Below are 15,513 nucleotides of genomic sequence, written 5' to 3'. Positions count from 1 at the left end.
AAGCGATGGCATATTTGATGATGTAAAATGCTCATGTAATATAGCCTTGCCGAATGCAAGATTTGCATGAGTAGTTAGTTAATACACATTGATCACGTGAAATCGACTACAAACGCAGCAGTGGTAAGAGGGCATAACATCACCCTGTTGAGCTGACCCAAATCCAAGCTCGGAAGCAGCTCCTCGAATGGCAGACAGCCGAAAGAATGGACAAGCTTTAGAAAGCACTCGAACAAAACCCTGCGCTAAAGGTGCCGGTGAGCTGTGAGCACGGCCATGGCTGGACCCCGAGAGCAGCTCCGCTAACGTCCATGCACTTCCATGGCTGCTCGTAATGCATCAAAGCACCCCAGAGCTTGACATTGGACAGGCATATTCGAGTAAAGGGCGAACTCCTGATGCCTTCTATCGATCCAGGCTGCTGGATGTCGACGCCCCACACGTTCTTGATCGTCACACCGTCCACCGTCGGCATCGCGTATCGATTGAAGTACTCGTCGGGATGGTCACCAACATCCCCTGCAATTCTGATCCCCTTGCGGACCTTGTTCATGCTCACATTGACGACTGTCACGTTTCTTATGTACCCTCCCCTGCCTGCGTTGGTCTTGATGTGGATGCCGAATCCGGTGTTGTAGAGGTTGATGTTCTCCACCAAGACGTTCTCCACCCCGCCTGAGGTTTCACTTCCGATGGCGATCCCAGAAAACGGTGAAGATCCTTGGAGCCTTCGGATCGTGATGCCAGAACTGGGACGGCCATAAGCGATTCCATACTCATCCCACCCGCTCTTTATGGCCACCAAATCATCTCCGGTTGCAATATGAGCATCCTCAATGCAGACATTTGAGCTGGAATCTAAATCATACACGAATTTGAATTTTAATCAGATCCGACACAAAGCAAACAAGTTCTTTCTATGATGCAGTGTCATCGGAAAGAAGAAATATTTTACCTGGATCTATTCCATCAGTGTTAGGAGAGTCATACGGAGCCAACACTGTCACATACTTTATCACCACATTGCTGCAAGAAAGATGTAGAGTTAGATACAGATGCTGGAAAAGGAAATGCAGCTCGGCATTGCTCTGTTTGGGTGAAACTCTGAAGCTTGATCAGTCCATTTGTTCAGAATATATACATTTTTCGACAGTGGTTCCAAATTTGTTTCCGAAAGATGCATGTTGCAGTAGAGAAGACATTTATGTTCTCGATCTCTCATGAGATAAAATTCAATTAAAAGAAATCTACTTCCTGAAACAGCGGTGTAAGAGATTGGCACCTCCAACATATAGTAGAAGGGAAAGAACAGGAAGAAGCTTGCAGTTACCTGCAATATACAGGGTGGATATTCCAAAATGGAGAGTTTTGAAAGACCACATTGGAGATGATAACATCTCTGGAGTTCTTGAACTCCAAGAGATTTGGTCTGGTGAAATGGAGAGATCTTTGTCTCCACATGTTCCACCACACATCACCTTGACCATCAATCGTCCCATTCTCACCTGCGAAAGGAAAAACATGTCACAAAGGGAACAAACTGTAAATAATCTAAGCAGATGTGGATAGCTAAATTGAAGTTAATTTGCACTGCATATGAATACTAACACATCACATTTCTGATTGCTTGTTTCTTATCACAAACTTCTGCAGAGGAAACTATTCAGACATCCCTGGTTATGTGATGGAGGGCAAAAATGAAAACTGTTCTAGTCTTTGGAGCTTATCACTTTGCTGCTGCTATTAGAGTTCTCCAGGAAACAATGCATTTGCTGGAATTTGATTGTTTTGACAGAAAATGCAGAGAATGAAGGAGCATACATCAAACAACTTGGGTGCATTACATGCAGGACCTTAGAACAAAGCAGTGCAGCGAACATAGCAAGAGCAAATTGATTGCAGTTCACCTGTAATTATCACGTCGCTGATTCCATCTCCTTGAATGAAGCTCACGTATCTCCTGCCGGGCAACTCTCTCCCTCTTCCATATGATGGTAAAGGGTCTACCAGAGGCCAGTTCCATGTATCCTGCATTTGAAGAGCTGTGAGTCCAAAGATAGACTTTCTTGAGGAAGACGCTCTTCGGTAGCTGCTGTAATGCCAAAAATCCAATGATGCTTGCGAGAGAAGGCTGAATGCAACAAGGAGCAACACCTGGGTAGCCTTGATGACAGCTCCTCGGGCCAGGTAAAGGGTCATGTGGCTGGTTAGGCTGAAGCTCCCTGTGAGCCAAACACCGGGAGGGATGTAGAGAAGGGTTCCTCCCCTGCTCCGAAGGTGCTGGATTCTGTATATGGCCTTCTTGAAGGGCCAAGTGTTGAGCGTCCTCCCGTCGCCCACCGCTCCGAAGTCGGTGATCGATATCACCTCCCTTCGCCACTTCATCGGCACTATGTCGGAGCACGACACTTCCGTCACCGCCACGCTGCATTGCAGCAGCAGAGGCAGTAGGGCTGCCACCCCCACCAAGGCTCGAAAAGGAGCCATCCGTTTCAGTAAACCACGAGAACCGGTGCCGATGAGCTTCTTCGTAAGGATCGAATTTGGGTGGAGTCCAAAGGCGAGAGCTTTGAGAAGGAAATGGATTTTGGAGGCAGAGCGGTCCAAGATGAGCTTTTTACAGACCAAGATCTGAATTTGGATCCCCAGAGACCTCAATCCGTAATACAAAGTTGCTCCGAGAGATAGAATCCAAAGCACCCAGACTTGTCGAGAGAGAGTCCAAGCAGAAAGCTACAGTTTTTGGCCTCTCGCAGAAGCAGACAGCTTCTTCAACAGTTCAGAATGTTTAGTTAACACGACTTCATGGATTTAAAGAGAGAAGAAGAGATGGTGGTGAGGAGTTGGGAATCTCTTTTGCTGTTGCTTGTTCTATTCATCTCTTGGACGGAGGGGGACATCACCATCTTTGGTACACACAAGGCGCTTGCACCAAAGCTCGTGCATGCTTCTTTATCTCTTAGGAACTTTAGCGAGGCCATTTGGAGTTATCATTTGTGTGAGCCATAGATAGATTGACAATGAAAGTAAACTGTCCATAGATTGAGCAGATGTGCGTATTAGTCGACGGGTGGTGAGCAGAAACAATGAGACAATGAGGAGCTAAAGATGTTGTGATGGCCGAAGGCTGACAAAGGGGCCCTCTCTTGGCATCCATGAAGTACTGTGACCACACAGCAAATGCCGATCAGGAAATAGGAAGTAGTCTCCCTACTAACGAGGATGTTCTAAAAGCCATTTCATCCATCACTGGAGCATGAGAAGCTTTTTGACGCCATGACAAGAGCTCGTGAACTCGCGTGCCTCCAAAGCAGAGCTCGACTGACACCAACGCATCACATGCACCATTGGTGGAAAGCATGCAGCCAACACTGACCATCCAAGCAGTGGCTTTGATCCGTCACGAAATAAGACATGGACCAGTTCTGGATCACTGAGTTTTTGCTGAGAGCACGAGCTCTGTTCTTCAGCTCATGCTCTCCCTCCGTTTCTCTCTCGTGAGGAGAACAACTATCATGGGGATGGTTGAAGGGGCTCATTTCTTCCCGTCTTACCTCCTCCAGTGAATGCGATGAAAGTTGCTTCAAGACGTTTAGGTATGTTTCCTTTTCCTGCTTTCGAAAGCGCATCTTTTAGCATTATGTTCACGACTTCTTTCTCTTTTCTGAGAAATAAACGCTACAATTATTGCCATATGATCCGATGGCATAATTGGGTGATAATAATAATAAAAATAATAATGGATTAAAAAATTCTTCATGCCTTCAGAATTTGAGGCCGCCATTATTACATGTTGTGCTTGTGCTGTGGAATGATGAGCTCATTGATTCCTCATCATCAACGACAAACCAAACCAAACCACGTACGGCGTCCCTCTGTCAAAACAAGTGGCCGTAGCTGACACCATTTCTTATTTGAATATTCTCGAGCTCATCACCATCATAAGCCATAATGTTTCAACCATTTGATGGGCACAGGCAATCTGCCATTGTTGTAGCCAGCCAAAGAAACATCACATATCATTTTTCTCTGCATCTACCCAACGACTTAAGGGTGCCTGAATGAATGCAAGAATCCACCAATGCTGGAATGGTCATAAAGACCTGCAGCAGATGTGGAGTGTGTGATGGGCATTAATTAGGCTGTCTCCTGATGGGGAAACTTGTTAGGTGGAGCAGCTCCTGCTGTGTACTTTTTCCTTGTGACTTCAATTGCATCATTGGAGAGAAAAGACAGGGAAGCTACCCCAATTCAGCCCCAAGAACAGGAGTAAAGATTGACATGAAAACACAACCTAGCAGAACAAAAAATGAATGATGCATCTTATCAGCCCCTGAATTAAGATATGTCCGAAAGATCCAGAACAGAACCTGGCCTTCTCCATCTTCACCAACTCAATTCAGTCTTGATTCATTTCAATGATCATGTGGCGTAGAAAATGCCACAAGCCTGAGAACTCGCCATCAAGTGGAGCACAGGGAATTTGAAAGATGCACCATACAAGTAATCATAGCAATTAAAATTAATTCCACGACAAAATTTATGACATCTCCGAGCTGTTTATAGAACACACTTTCTACCTGTTTTTGTCATTCTATCTTGAAAACAAGAAGACAATTGATGCATTTACAGGAACTCCAAAGTACACCAAAGTTTATAGGTACGAGACAACTGTCGTCAATCTTTACGACCCACCTTCATTTGACTTTGATGTAGCTGCTGCTCCAACGTTGCTGTCACCAGCAAACAATACAACCAGATATTTTCCCATAGCTTCACTGATCTCAGGAAATCGAACTATATCACCTGAGAACCATGGCGCAGGCATCGGATGCCAAAAACATTCTTTTTTCATTCTGAATGGGGTATGGCATGGTTGCAGTCAGAGAAAACAAAAAGGCAAAAGAGACTAGTGGACTATGTCAAAAACTTGGATGGTCTGAAGCTCTGCGTGTTCTACCCCTGGCTAGTCCGTGCATTAGATGTTAATGGGCTCTGTCAATTCTTGAACTGCCAATCGCTCCGATATTACGGCTAATGATTTGAGGTTGCACTTGATAAGGGCCTCCACGAAGAAGCAGGTGTCATCTTTGGTGTTCCCTTCCGGCACGTCGACCACAAACGATTCTATCACCAATGTCCCCGGTCTGCCATCAATAACCTCAGGATGGGCAGTCACAACCGATGAGTAGTTCTGAAGAGAAAGAATAATGAAGATTGATGAGCCACAAGTCAGCCGAAGGCAGAGCAAACATAATTAAAACATATGCTCAAAAATAGATCCATCATTGTTGATTCAAATGAGTAACACAACATCATTACTCTGTTCTCATCCAGTAGAGTAAAGCAGGACCAAAAGAAACATCAGAAAAATCAAGATGTTAATATCATGCAAGCTTTGTCGAATTCACAAAAACAGAATATACAACTCGACTAAAGGTCAAAGGAAAACTAGTCACATAATGATGAAGCTGCATGTAAATCTGATGCGACATGAATCGTTGCCACCTCAATGGATAACCCAATCAAGCACAAATGTTAAACTACCAAGACTTGGTGTTTCTCCGAGAGACTGTTAATAATATCTCCGGTGATCAAACTCCTGTAAGGCATGCTATAACTTCTATTCTTTTATAAAAATGATTGGGTTCTACTATGATAAAATTCGATGAAATTTAGAAAGCCAAAGAACCACTCTCATCCTTGATAGAGTAAAGAAGAGAATTTTCCATTATAATTGTTCCAGAAAAGAACATGAATATGTGAATGATAATTCCAATACTATATCCATTAGAAAGTGAAAGACACTTCATGTATGTCTACACAAGCAAGAGGAAATCACAAGATAATTCCAAGGTAATATTATCCCCATCGTACGGATTGCCATCACGCACGCTTTACCTACAGAAGGAATATTCAAGTCTACCCTACTACCATCAAGCATCAATATCTTCTCAACCTTGCATATCTCGAACAATCGATCAAGATCCAGGTGGATGGAAGAGCAGAGAAACAAGAAAGAATCTTTTAACAAGAGAAGAGCATTGGGGATGGCAAGAACAAAAAACCTGAAGCCTGTGGTCCCCTCCGACAATCTTGATGCTCAAGATGTGCTCGTTGTCATCGAGCTGTTCGAGCCTTTCGGTGCTGGTAGTGGCGGGCAGGCCGGACTTGATGTTCACTTCCCTCAAGCACCCTACTGCAAAATCCCCCTGCAAGATGCATCTGCTCACAAACGGCTTGTACCTCTCTGGCTGATCGAATCGCCTCACCAAAGACCAAACCTATACCATAAGCACAGCATCATCAACGGTTACAAGCTTCGCAGGTTCTAATCGCAAGTTTAGAGAAAATATCTGACGAGCAAAAGCGAGCGATCATTTTCTCATCACCAAAGAAACTAAAAGTGAAAGCTTTTTCACTATTAAACGTTTGCTAAATCAACAAAATGCACGATCCGATCACCCATATTTATACACTTGCTGGTTTGCTGTATCAGCAAGGCAGCCTCTTCCATCGAAAATCCCAAATTACAAAATCCTTCAAATCGCACTGAAGCAAAAATTAACTCTTTGAAACTATTCATATTTTCGCATTAGCTAAACTAACCGCAAAAATCAGTTTTTTTACACCTCAAGGGGAAAAAATAAAAAAAAAATCCTATTTCTTCGCATTTGCGGAAAATAAAACCCTAAAAAGGATAAAAGAAGCGAAAGAAACACCAGCAGACCGCCTATTTCGAAACCAAAGAAGGAAGAAAGCGAGATTACGAGGTGGACGGGGGCTTTGATGTGCTTGACGACGGAGGAGCTGCACTGGTTTTCCTTGGGCTCATGGCGGTGGAATCTGCGGACGCACTCCGCCTCCATGGCCCTGCACCCGACCTCCGGCGGGTTCATCTCGTCGGCGAGGCGCCACAGCCCCCCTCCCCCGTTGCTGCTCCTCCCCACCATATTCCGCCTCCTCCTGTCTAACGCAGCCGATCGAAGCCAAGAACAGGAAAGGAATCGATCCACAGTAATCGCCGCGGCGTCTGGATCACCCCAGTTCCCTCTTGATCGAACGTAATGGATGCAAAGCCTTTTGTCCTCCCTCGTTAGTATTATCGCCTCCTACTTGTCTCTCCTCTCCCCTCTGCCTCGCTTCGCAACAAAAAGGTGTTATCCTATTATAATGACTTGCTTTCGCTCTGTAACAACACCAAAGAACCTTGACCTGTGGATTGTATAACAGAATTGCCACTGCGGGCCTCTTGCGCCCGTCCCGAACCGGGTTTAGATGTGGGGCCCTTAACACTCCCAGCCAATAAGAGGTCAGGACACCCTGTTCGTAGGCGTGGCCACAGCATGTCGGCGGTGGGCAGAAGCGTAAATACCTGTCAATGGTGGGGGTGTTCGACCATAACCAACAGTGGTTAAAGACCTTTTTAACAAGAATGTTGGCCTCACCCGAGGGTGACTCACCGGCGCGAAGCAGGAAAGTGGGTCCCACGGATGCCCCGACACACAAAGCAGGTAGTCGGGGCGCGTAGACGGCCGATGGGTGCAGAAGCACTGCTGCGGTCGTTTTGTGACGCTGGCCCTCCGGTGATACGGAGAGACACTCGCCCGAGGCAACCGTACGATGCGTGCCACTTGAAACTAGTGGCCAGAGAGGAGACGCGTGCCAGAAAATAACACGACCGTCGCTGGACGGTCAGTTTTAATGTGCCTTTGCGTTTCCCCCTCCGGTCTTCTTTTTCGTTGTTTCAAGATCCGTCGAGACAAAGAGGAGGAATCCATCACCGTACGCAGGCACACAGCGGCTGGTGAGTATTATCGAGGAGCGTGCCACCGCACGTGCCGACCAGTCCACTGGCACGAGATGTGAGTGCGGTCGTGAATCGAACGCTCTTTAAGAATGGTCTCGATTTATCTAACGATTATCTTTCTTTTTCTGGATTTGACCACTTAAAAAGCAAAAGTATAGATGGGACTTAAAAAGGCAATCATACTAATATTTTCTTGCTGAGGAAAAAAAGTTAAATTTCAAGTAGATTGTTATCATTTAAGTGCTCGTGGTCCCAGGCATGAGCCCGTCTCGAGAGAGACTGGAGCGACAAGCGTCCCATTCTAAATCAATACATCTGGTGGAACCAAACACGACAATCTGTGGTGGTGGAGATAAAAATAAATAAAAAAAGTTAGGGATTCAATGAACCGAGACCCAAGCTCAGATGCCAACCACAGAAAGCGTGCAGGACAAGAAGAAAGATATACCTGTAAAAGCCCGGCAAATCCGACCAAGGATGATGCAATGCATCATCAGGAGCAGCACGAAGCTCCACCGTGTAAAGCAACATCGTAAGCACTCCCGAGGAAGAAAGCCGCCGCATCGTCCATGCCATGGACGCTAATCCAAGTCTGAAAGAAAAAAACGTAGGTTCAGCGTATCCTCGAAAGATTGGCGGCACACGATAAACATCAAACGCAGGTTTCATCACCTGGCTTTCTTGGTGGTATAGCCTGGGCCATCTCAAGAGATCGGATGCCAATACATTACCAGAATACCTAGCTGTCTCCAAAAGAAAAAGTTCATAGCCGATTTATTTCGATCTAAAATATTAACAAGAACAAAAAGTATTGTCTGTGCTCACCTGATAAACAAGTTGCCAACTGATTCCTACATGCATTGTCTTCCTGAATACTCTTTGTTTGACCTCCCAACATCAGATGGTATCATGGCATTCACAACCATACAACACGCAGCCACTGAAAACAACTACAATCACCAAACCGTATGCTACAGGATCTGGTGACAGAATTACACCCCTTCTACAGTCAACCGAGATACCTGAAGGCTGTCACATCAGCACCTAACCAAAGTAAAAATAACAAGTTCAACTAAAAGCAGCATGTGTACCAAACAAGTGTTGCATCTTAGGGGGATTCAGAGTCAGAACCAACTCCTTTCACAGAGGATGACTAGATATTCCACATTGGTGCTCAAGCCATATGCTGATTCTATTTACAAAGGATATTGCCAGATAGGTGATGTCACACTCGGTAGAGGATAAACTAGTCATCCAATGAAAAACTCCAACTATTTTGCATCAGCAGAGCACACAGATGCTTTATTTATTGCAAGCTACTACTATCTCAGGACTATCTCACCAATGAACCCAACCTTCTCCTGCCTAATTCCTTTGCAGATGAGCAGTGGGCTCTCAAATCTTCCAAAGTAACAGATGTCATTTCAATAACAACTAACAATATGCATGCAACAACAAAATCAGCTCACATGTCTATATCCTCTTACTTGTGATGTCATGATCAAAATAAACAAGACGAATATGACATGAGATATTCAGCCATACAAGACAAGCACTAACTACAAGGAAAAAAAAAAGAAAGATAGAGAGAGAGAAAAGCACATAAACCACAACGAATAAAATATCGCAGAACATTATGCTCACACATCCTCTTTTTCATCCAATTATGTTAAAAAGATGGAAAAACATAGGTAAATATGCTACTGTTAGCAAGTTACTTTTAATTTTATAGTTTTTTAATCAGGATGTCTGATGTCATCTTAGAATTTTGTAAAACCTTTGCAACATCTTGTATTATTTTCATTGGATTTCTCATGGATGTTATTAACTTATTATATAATATTTAGTATACAACAAAATGTAATTGTTCAAACAAAATCAAGACCTTCAATCAGCTAACCCACCTACCAATAACCAAATCTCAGTGTATTTGTGCATTTTTATAGAAGGTCAAACGTTGATGATTTATTCTCAGACACTTTTATGTTTAGCTCGTCACTTAGATTGACATTTTAATAACTATGCATGTTTCCTTATATGCATTCATCATTCACATATAAAAGAAAGAGATAAACTAAAATTTAGTCTAAAGCCACTTACAAATTACAATATAAAGGACTGCTCATTCAAAAAGCTCACTTTAATCTGTAACCATAATTAATCATCAACCAGGAATAACATAATGAGTCCTGTTTCTGTGATGAAGGACAGAACTGAGTGTCAGCTATGCGTAATAATCATTGCATGCAAATAAGAATGGCAAGGAAGAACTAAGATCCATTTGTAAAGTTTGGCATTTGCATATAAATCAGTAGCATGTCTTAAGAGTTGAGAAAATAACATGGTTCTAAGTCATTCATAAATAACATTTTTGGAAAACAGAGCATGTACTTTATGTCAAACACTTAACTATGGGTCAAAGAGTGCACAACAAAAACAAGCCTTAATATTCCAACTATATTGAATCGGCCAGAGGTCAAAGAGTGTACTGCAAAAAAAAAAAAACATAAAACTATTGAATCTGGAGGCAGAAAAGAGGGGTTACAGTGAGAAAGGGAAACAAACAAAGTACCCAAAGTAGCCCTTGTATCAATCGTGCCATCTTTTTGCATATCTCATGAGCTCAAGTGAAGATGCCAGGTGAAATTATTGCATAGAAAAGCACATCTTCTTAATCTTTGCATGATACTGTCAACATAAAAAGCACATCAACAGATAATCCTATTGTCGGAATGAATTTAAGTAACAAAACGTATCTTATATGCTAGAGGATGAAGCATAAATATGGCCAACAAGTTAAGGTTTAAGCATCAATATGAAGAGACATTAAATAAAGAGAAATCCCTCAATCAGCTTACTAATTAAGAACAGTAAAAGTTTCGAAACCAGAATTTGAATTAGTGCTTTGGCACACCATAATCTGTGACGAAGTTGTAATTGTTCTGACAATTAGCACATCCTAAATCTAAAAAATATTCAGTTTCAAATAAAATGAAGCACGGACTTGAAATACATTCCTGCGGTCACAATATTCCACAACCTCCTTTTAAGAAGTTGCTTTCATATTCCTCAGAAATAGTACAAAAACATAGCCAATTATTTCAGTGATACAGGAAAGAAGCAAAGGCATTGTTGCAATCTCCAGAGTACCTGCAAATGAGCCAGTGTGCAAAACTTATTTTGGACAAGCTTTGTTTGTAACTCGTGCTAGAAGTTTTAGCTGCAGTGATGGTCATATCTAGTAAAATGGTGTCATGAAGTGGGGTGTGGACTTTTCCTGGGGGAAAAAACAGCCTAGTAGATCAAGTGTTATTATCAACTAAGCATCATCATCTTCAAGTAGACTCTCATAAAGGACTAAGAAATTTTGAATCGGTCTTCCATTTACATTGGATTAAATAAGTTTCTAAAGGTCAACTTGGAATTATAGTAATGTCTGTGACCCTTTCTAATTTATGCCTTGCATAGTTCCATGACTCGCCAAACTTCTCAGGAGGCAAAATCGGTAACAACAACCACCTCTAACATTTACTCATGCCTTCATGATTCACAGTCTGAAATTATAAGGTATGGCCTGAGCGTTTTGGTTGGAAAAAGTTCTGTAACATGATCAAACCATTTTATCTATTTGAAAATATTTATTAACAATATTCACAATTTGAGTTATTGAAACAGTAATTTGTAACATTTCAACATTTTTTTATGAATCCAACTCTCCATCCACTGCCAGTCAACCGTACCCGGACATGCCTTCCATTATCTTAGCAATAAATTATAAGCAAAAAGAGTATTTGGATTCCAAAGCGCAATTTCTATACTATGCCCTTTTGATGCTTCCACCTACAAAAAAAACCATAAGAATTTGATGCTTATTTCACCTTTCAATGACAAAAATGCTTATTCAATATAAACCAAAACCTTCTGTTTCCTAATATCAGATGTAAGCTCCAAAAGGCCTGGAAGAATATCCTTCCTTGAATTACTATTTTCTAGCTCTATAATGGCAGAACAACAAACTGCTAACACCTTTCACTTGTTTCAAACACTAACGAGATGTCTCTATCTGACTATCATTGGCACACTGCAGACCCAAATAACAGCCTAAATTTCCGGGGCTATCTTTTCCTAAGAGGAAAAAGACAACATCAAATTAAAAGCAGCAAGACATGAAGTAGAAAATTTCCAGGATGCTGATGAATATATGTTGGACAAGCACATAGGCATCATGCACAAAATGAGATGTCATGAGAAACTTCACTTGGATTAAGAACCATATAAGCTCAAAGCATTCACGTTTTACAGAAAAGCAAATAAAGGATGGATGAAGAGAACGTATACCTTTAGGGCGCGGCGCGCTGCTCACAAAAATAGTGCTCGCACTTGGTCTGGGACGCGCTCGCGGATGGCCCGGGTGTCCTGGGAGACCCTCGTCTCCGTATCGGGGGCTGGCGTGGCCCGGCTATCGTGCTGGACTCAGATCCCCTTGGATGACTCGAACTGGAAGAGGGCACCCGCTGGCGATGCGCCCAACGGTGACGTCATCCGCGCGCGCAGGGGCACCCTCCGCGAAGGGCTTGGACGAGGGTTTAGACGAGGAGGAGAACAGGAGCTCTTCGTCGGCTTTAGAGGCGGAGGATGGAGCTATCACCGGCGGTGGCATCTTTTCGTCCTCGGAATCTTCAGTCTTGCGTTTGCGAATGTTCCTATTTCTGGTGGGATTGCAGAAGAAGCTACAGGCCTTGCAGGTCCGCCGTTAATGGCTGTGTTGGGTCCTAAGGGTTCGAGGTGTAACAAGAAATCGGCGATCCAAGGGTTCTCCATTGGAGGGGATTACCAGTCTCCTCCACGAACGACCTTGCCTTCAAAGAGATTGGGGCCCACTCAGGATCCCATGTGGGACTCCGGTTTCGGGCCTAAGGCCACACCAATCACAACACAGGTAACGAGGCAGGTGGAAGAGAAAGCGTATAAAGGCGTTTATCTTGAAAAAGGTCAAGTCGATTAGAGCGGCGGCCTCTCCGAAGCCGAAGCCGAAGCCACTCGAGGATGTTCGCATATCGTTCGACGGAATGGCTCAAAGAGAACTAGTGTTACATTCCTTGTGAAATGCTTTCGAGTCACATCGATTATGCTTTCACATTCCTTGTTTCTTCCTCGTGACTTTTGTTAATTAAATATGAAGCATTACGAGATATTGCTTGGGAATTACATCTCGAAGCAGCAGGCTGTTTGGGCGTAACCGGAGAATCGCTTCGGCATCTCCACCTTCCGCCACATTAGACCCTTCCCTTCTCCTCCTTTGAGGTCCATGATGTAGGCCACTTGGGCCCTGCTGTTGTCCCCGGCGCCCCACAGCATGAGACCCCCTTCCCACGCCACCATCTGCAGCGACGCCTTCACGTCGCCAGGCAGGTGCGCCAGCGGCCGCCACGCCCCGTCGCCCTCCTCCAGCAGCACCTCCATCTTCTCCTCCTCCTGCCGGCACATGCACATCCTCCCGTCCCCGCTGACCACGCATGTGCGCTGGTACCCGGCCTCCGCCAGCTTCCCCTCCTCCACGTCGCCCCACCTCCAGGAGGCCACGTCGAAGGCCTCCGCGGTCCGCGAGAACTGCGCCTGCGCCGCCGTGGGGAAGCCACCGAGGACGCGGAACGCGCCGCGCGCGAACAACCCGCGGCACTCGTCGCGCTCCCGCGCCAGGTCGGGTAGGCGGACCCACGCGTCGGCCGCAACGTCGTAGGCTAGCGTGGACCGCAGCGCGTTCTTTCTCTCGTCGTGCCCACCGGCCACGAACACCATCCGGCGCTCCTCCGACCCGGCGCACGCGAAGGAGGAGCGCCGCGGGCCGGGCATGGGGGCCCCACGGCGCCAGACTCGGGACACCACGTCAAAGACATGGACGTCGTCGGTGAAGGCCCAGGAGCGGCGGTCCAATCCGCCGACCACCACCAGCTCCCTCCCGACGGCGGCCAACCGGCAGGAGAGCGGGAGGCCGTGGGAGCGGCCGGGGGTCGGTGGCAGCGAGGTCCAGGCACCGGTGGCAGGCTCGAAGAGCGAGAGACGGAAAATTGGGGGGGCAAGAGAGGGTTGCTGCTGGGGAGGGATGGACTCGGACTGGACGAGGGCGACAACGGGCCGGGCGAGGCCGGCGGACCTTCTGAGGCGGTGGAAGCAGGGCGACTCGAGGTGGTGCATCCAAGTCTTGCAGACGGCCCGGACGGTGGGGAAGGCGTGGAAGGGGACGCGGATGAGGCACTCGCAAGCGATCTCCTGCGGCAACCTCGGAAGCAGCTCGTCTTCCATGACGCAGCAAAATCTCTAATCAACGGAGACGATGAGGTTGCTCTTACGATGAAGCGACAGGAAGGGAGCTTCCCTGCGAAATCGATAAGAGTCGGAATCTAGCGAAGAAATAGTAACGCGGTGTGCCTTTATTGTCGAGATCCCTGTGGATATGCTTCATTACAAAATCGACGGCACACTGCCGTGGATGCATTTGCACCAAAATATGGCTGGCTCCCGGTCAGCAAACCGCGGCGCCTAGCCATGCAGGGACAAGTCGCTCGATCGACAGGTGCCGCATACCTGTTCTGCCACCGAGCCAGTAACCCACAACTGACCTGGGAGCTACCTCACCGCCTACGCAAATCCTCATTGAGACTTCAGGCCTTTTATTGCAATACATGGGGTATTGCACCATTAGATTACCTTCTCCATCCTAAGGAGGTGCTTATGAATTTAGATTATTGTATCATGGACATGAGAGAGAGAGAGAGAGAGATGGCATATGTATATTGACTTCCATGTACGATCTCAAGCATGTATTGAGATGGCATATACGTGATTGGACATAAAAGGGGGGGGGGGGCGCCCAAAAAAGCATGGGGATTCCTTCTGAGGGCCCAGCTCCACGTCCCGCCACCGCGAAAACGTCCGCGCTGTCGCGGTGGACCTGCGCCGCGTGACGGAGCAACCGCAGGCCAAATCCGTCGTCGCTCTGAGCCAAGCTTTGTGTTCCCCAAAATCTTCCGCCACCCGCTCACGCCTACTCCAGTAACTTGGTTTTGGCTGGGGAGGTGAAAACACAAGAGAAAGCATCGTTACAAGATTGGAGGCATGAACTGAAGGTAAACTTGAATCATTGTTTGCTTCTTTGTTCTCAGATTTATCAGATCAGACAGGATCCACTGTTAGACCCGTCGTTTGCCCTATCCCTCCATGTCGCATCAGCTCCGGTCCAGGTTCTCCATGCTCTCTTTTGTTCCATTACCATGTGGTCCGGTAAGGAGGATTACAACTCTCGACGTAAATGTGAGGAAGGTGGTGGGTGGAAGCAGTAGGACCATTGCTCTGCTTTCAGCAGTTGTCATCGACGACTCGTTGTCCATCGCAAGCACTTTAATTCCAAAGCTGACTTAGATTCCATAAACCTTTTCCCAAGTGTCCATTTGCATGCGATCCACTGAGCAGTGCTTTGGCCACCCACGCTCTGACCCTTCCCATGAAAGTTCACTCAAATCAGGGGATGATGATATGACTTAACATGTCACTCAACTCCTTCAGTGACTTCTCAGACACTCTGGAAGTCCCAACTCATGAGTAGCCAACATCTCCCGGTTCCTGAACTTACTTACCTTTGACCAAAACACTGAACGGTGTTGTTATCCTTTTCCGAGTATGACATAACTGTTATTCAAATGAAG

General features: G+C 45.7%; 3 protein-coding genes across 3 annotated transcripts; all 3 read right to left on the bottom strand.

The window, feature by feature from the left end:
* Nucleotides 1-36: 36 nt before the first annotated feature.
* On the bottom strand, nt 37-2,881 carry LOC135596048 (probable polygalacturonase). The gene is made up of 5 exons (XM_065087728.1): nt 2,155-2,881; nt 1,908-2,028; nt 1,331-1,505; nt 956-1,026; nt 37-858 (listed from the first exon to the last, which is right to left on the bottom strand). Exons 1-5 carry the CDS (start codon nt 2,485-2,487, stop codon nt 218-220), a joined length of 1,341 nt encoding a protein of 446 aa, XP_064943800.1. The 5' UTR covers nt 2,488-2,881; the 3' UTR covers nt 37-217.
* Nucleotides 2,882-4,498: 1,617 nt separating this feature from the next.
* On the bottom strand, nt 4,499-7,145 carry LOC135596046 (abscisic acid receptor PYL3-like). The gene is made up of 3 exons (XM_065087725.1): nt 6,771-7,145; nt 6,069-6,284; nt 4,499-5,194 (listed from the first exon to the last, which is right to left on the bottom strand). Exons 1-3 carry the CDS (start codon nt 6,951-6,953, stop codon nt 4,979-4,981), a joined length of 615 nt encoding a protein of 204 aa, XP_064943797.1. The 5' UTR covers nt 6,954-7,145; the 3' UTR covers nt 4,499-4,978.
* A 5,633-nt stretch (nt 7,146-12,778) lies between these two features.
* Nucleotides 12,779-14,435, bottom strand: LOC135596045 (F-box/kelch-repeat protein At1g15670-like). The gene has a single exon (XM_065087724.1). The coding sequence runs from the start codon at nt 14,111-14,113 to the stop codon at nt 13,016-13,018; it is 1,098 nt and encodes a 365-aa protein (XP_064943796.1). The 5' UTR covers nt 14,114-14,435; the 3' UTR covers nt 12,779-13,015.
* Between the last annotated feature and the right edge of the window lie 1,078 nt (nt 14,436-15,513).

This window comes from Musa acuminata, chromosome BXJ1-10 (genome assembly GCF_036884655.1).
Source record: "Musa acuminata AAA Group cultivar baxijiao chromosome BXJ1-10, Cavendish_Baxijiao_AAA, whole genome shotgun sequence".
NCBI classification, from domain to species: domain Eukaryota; kingdom Viridiplantae; phylum Streptophyta; class Magnoliopsida; order Zingiberales; family Musaceae; genus Musa; species Musa acuminata.
This window is presented reverse-complemented; position numbering and strand designations above follow the sequence as displayed.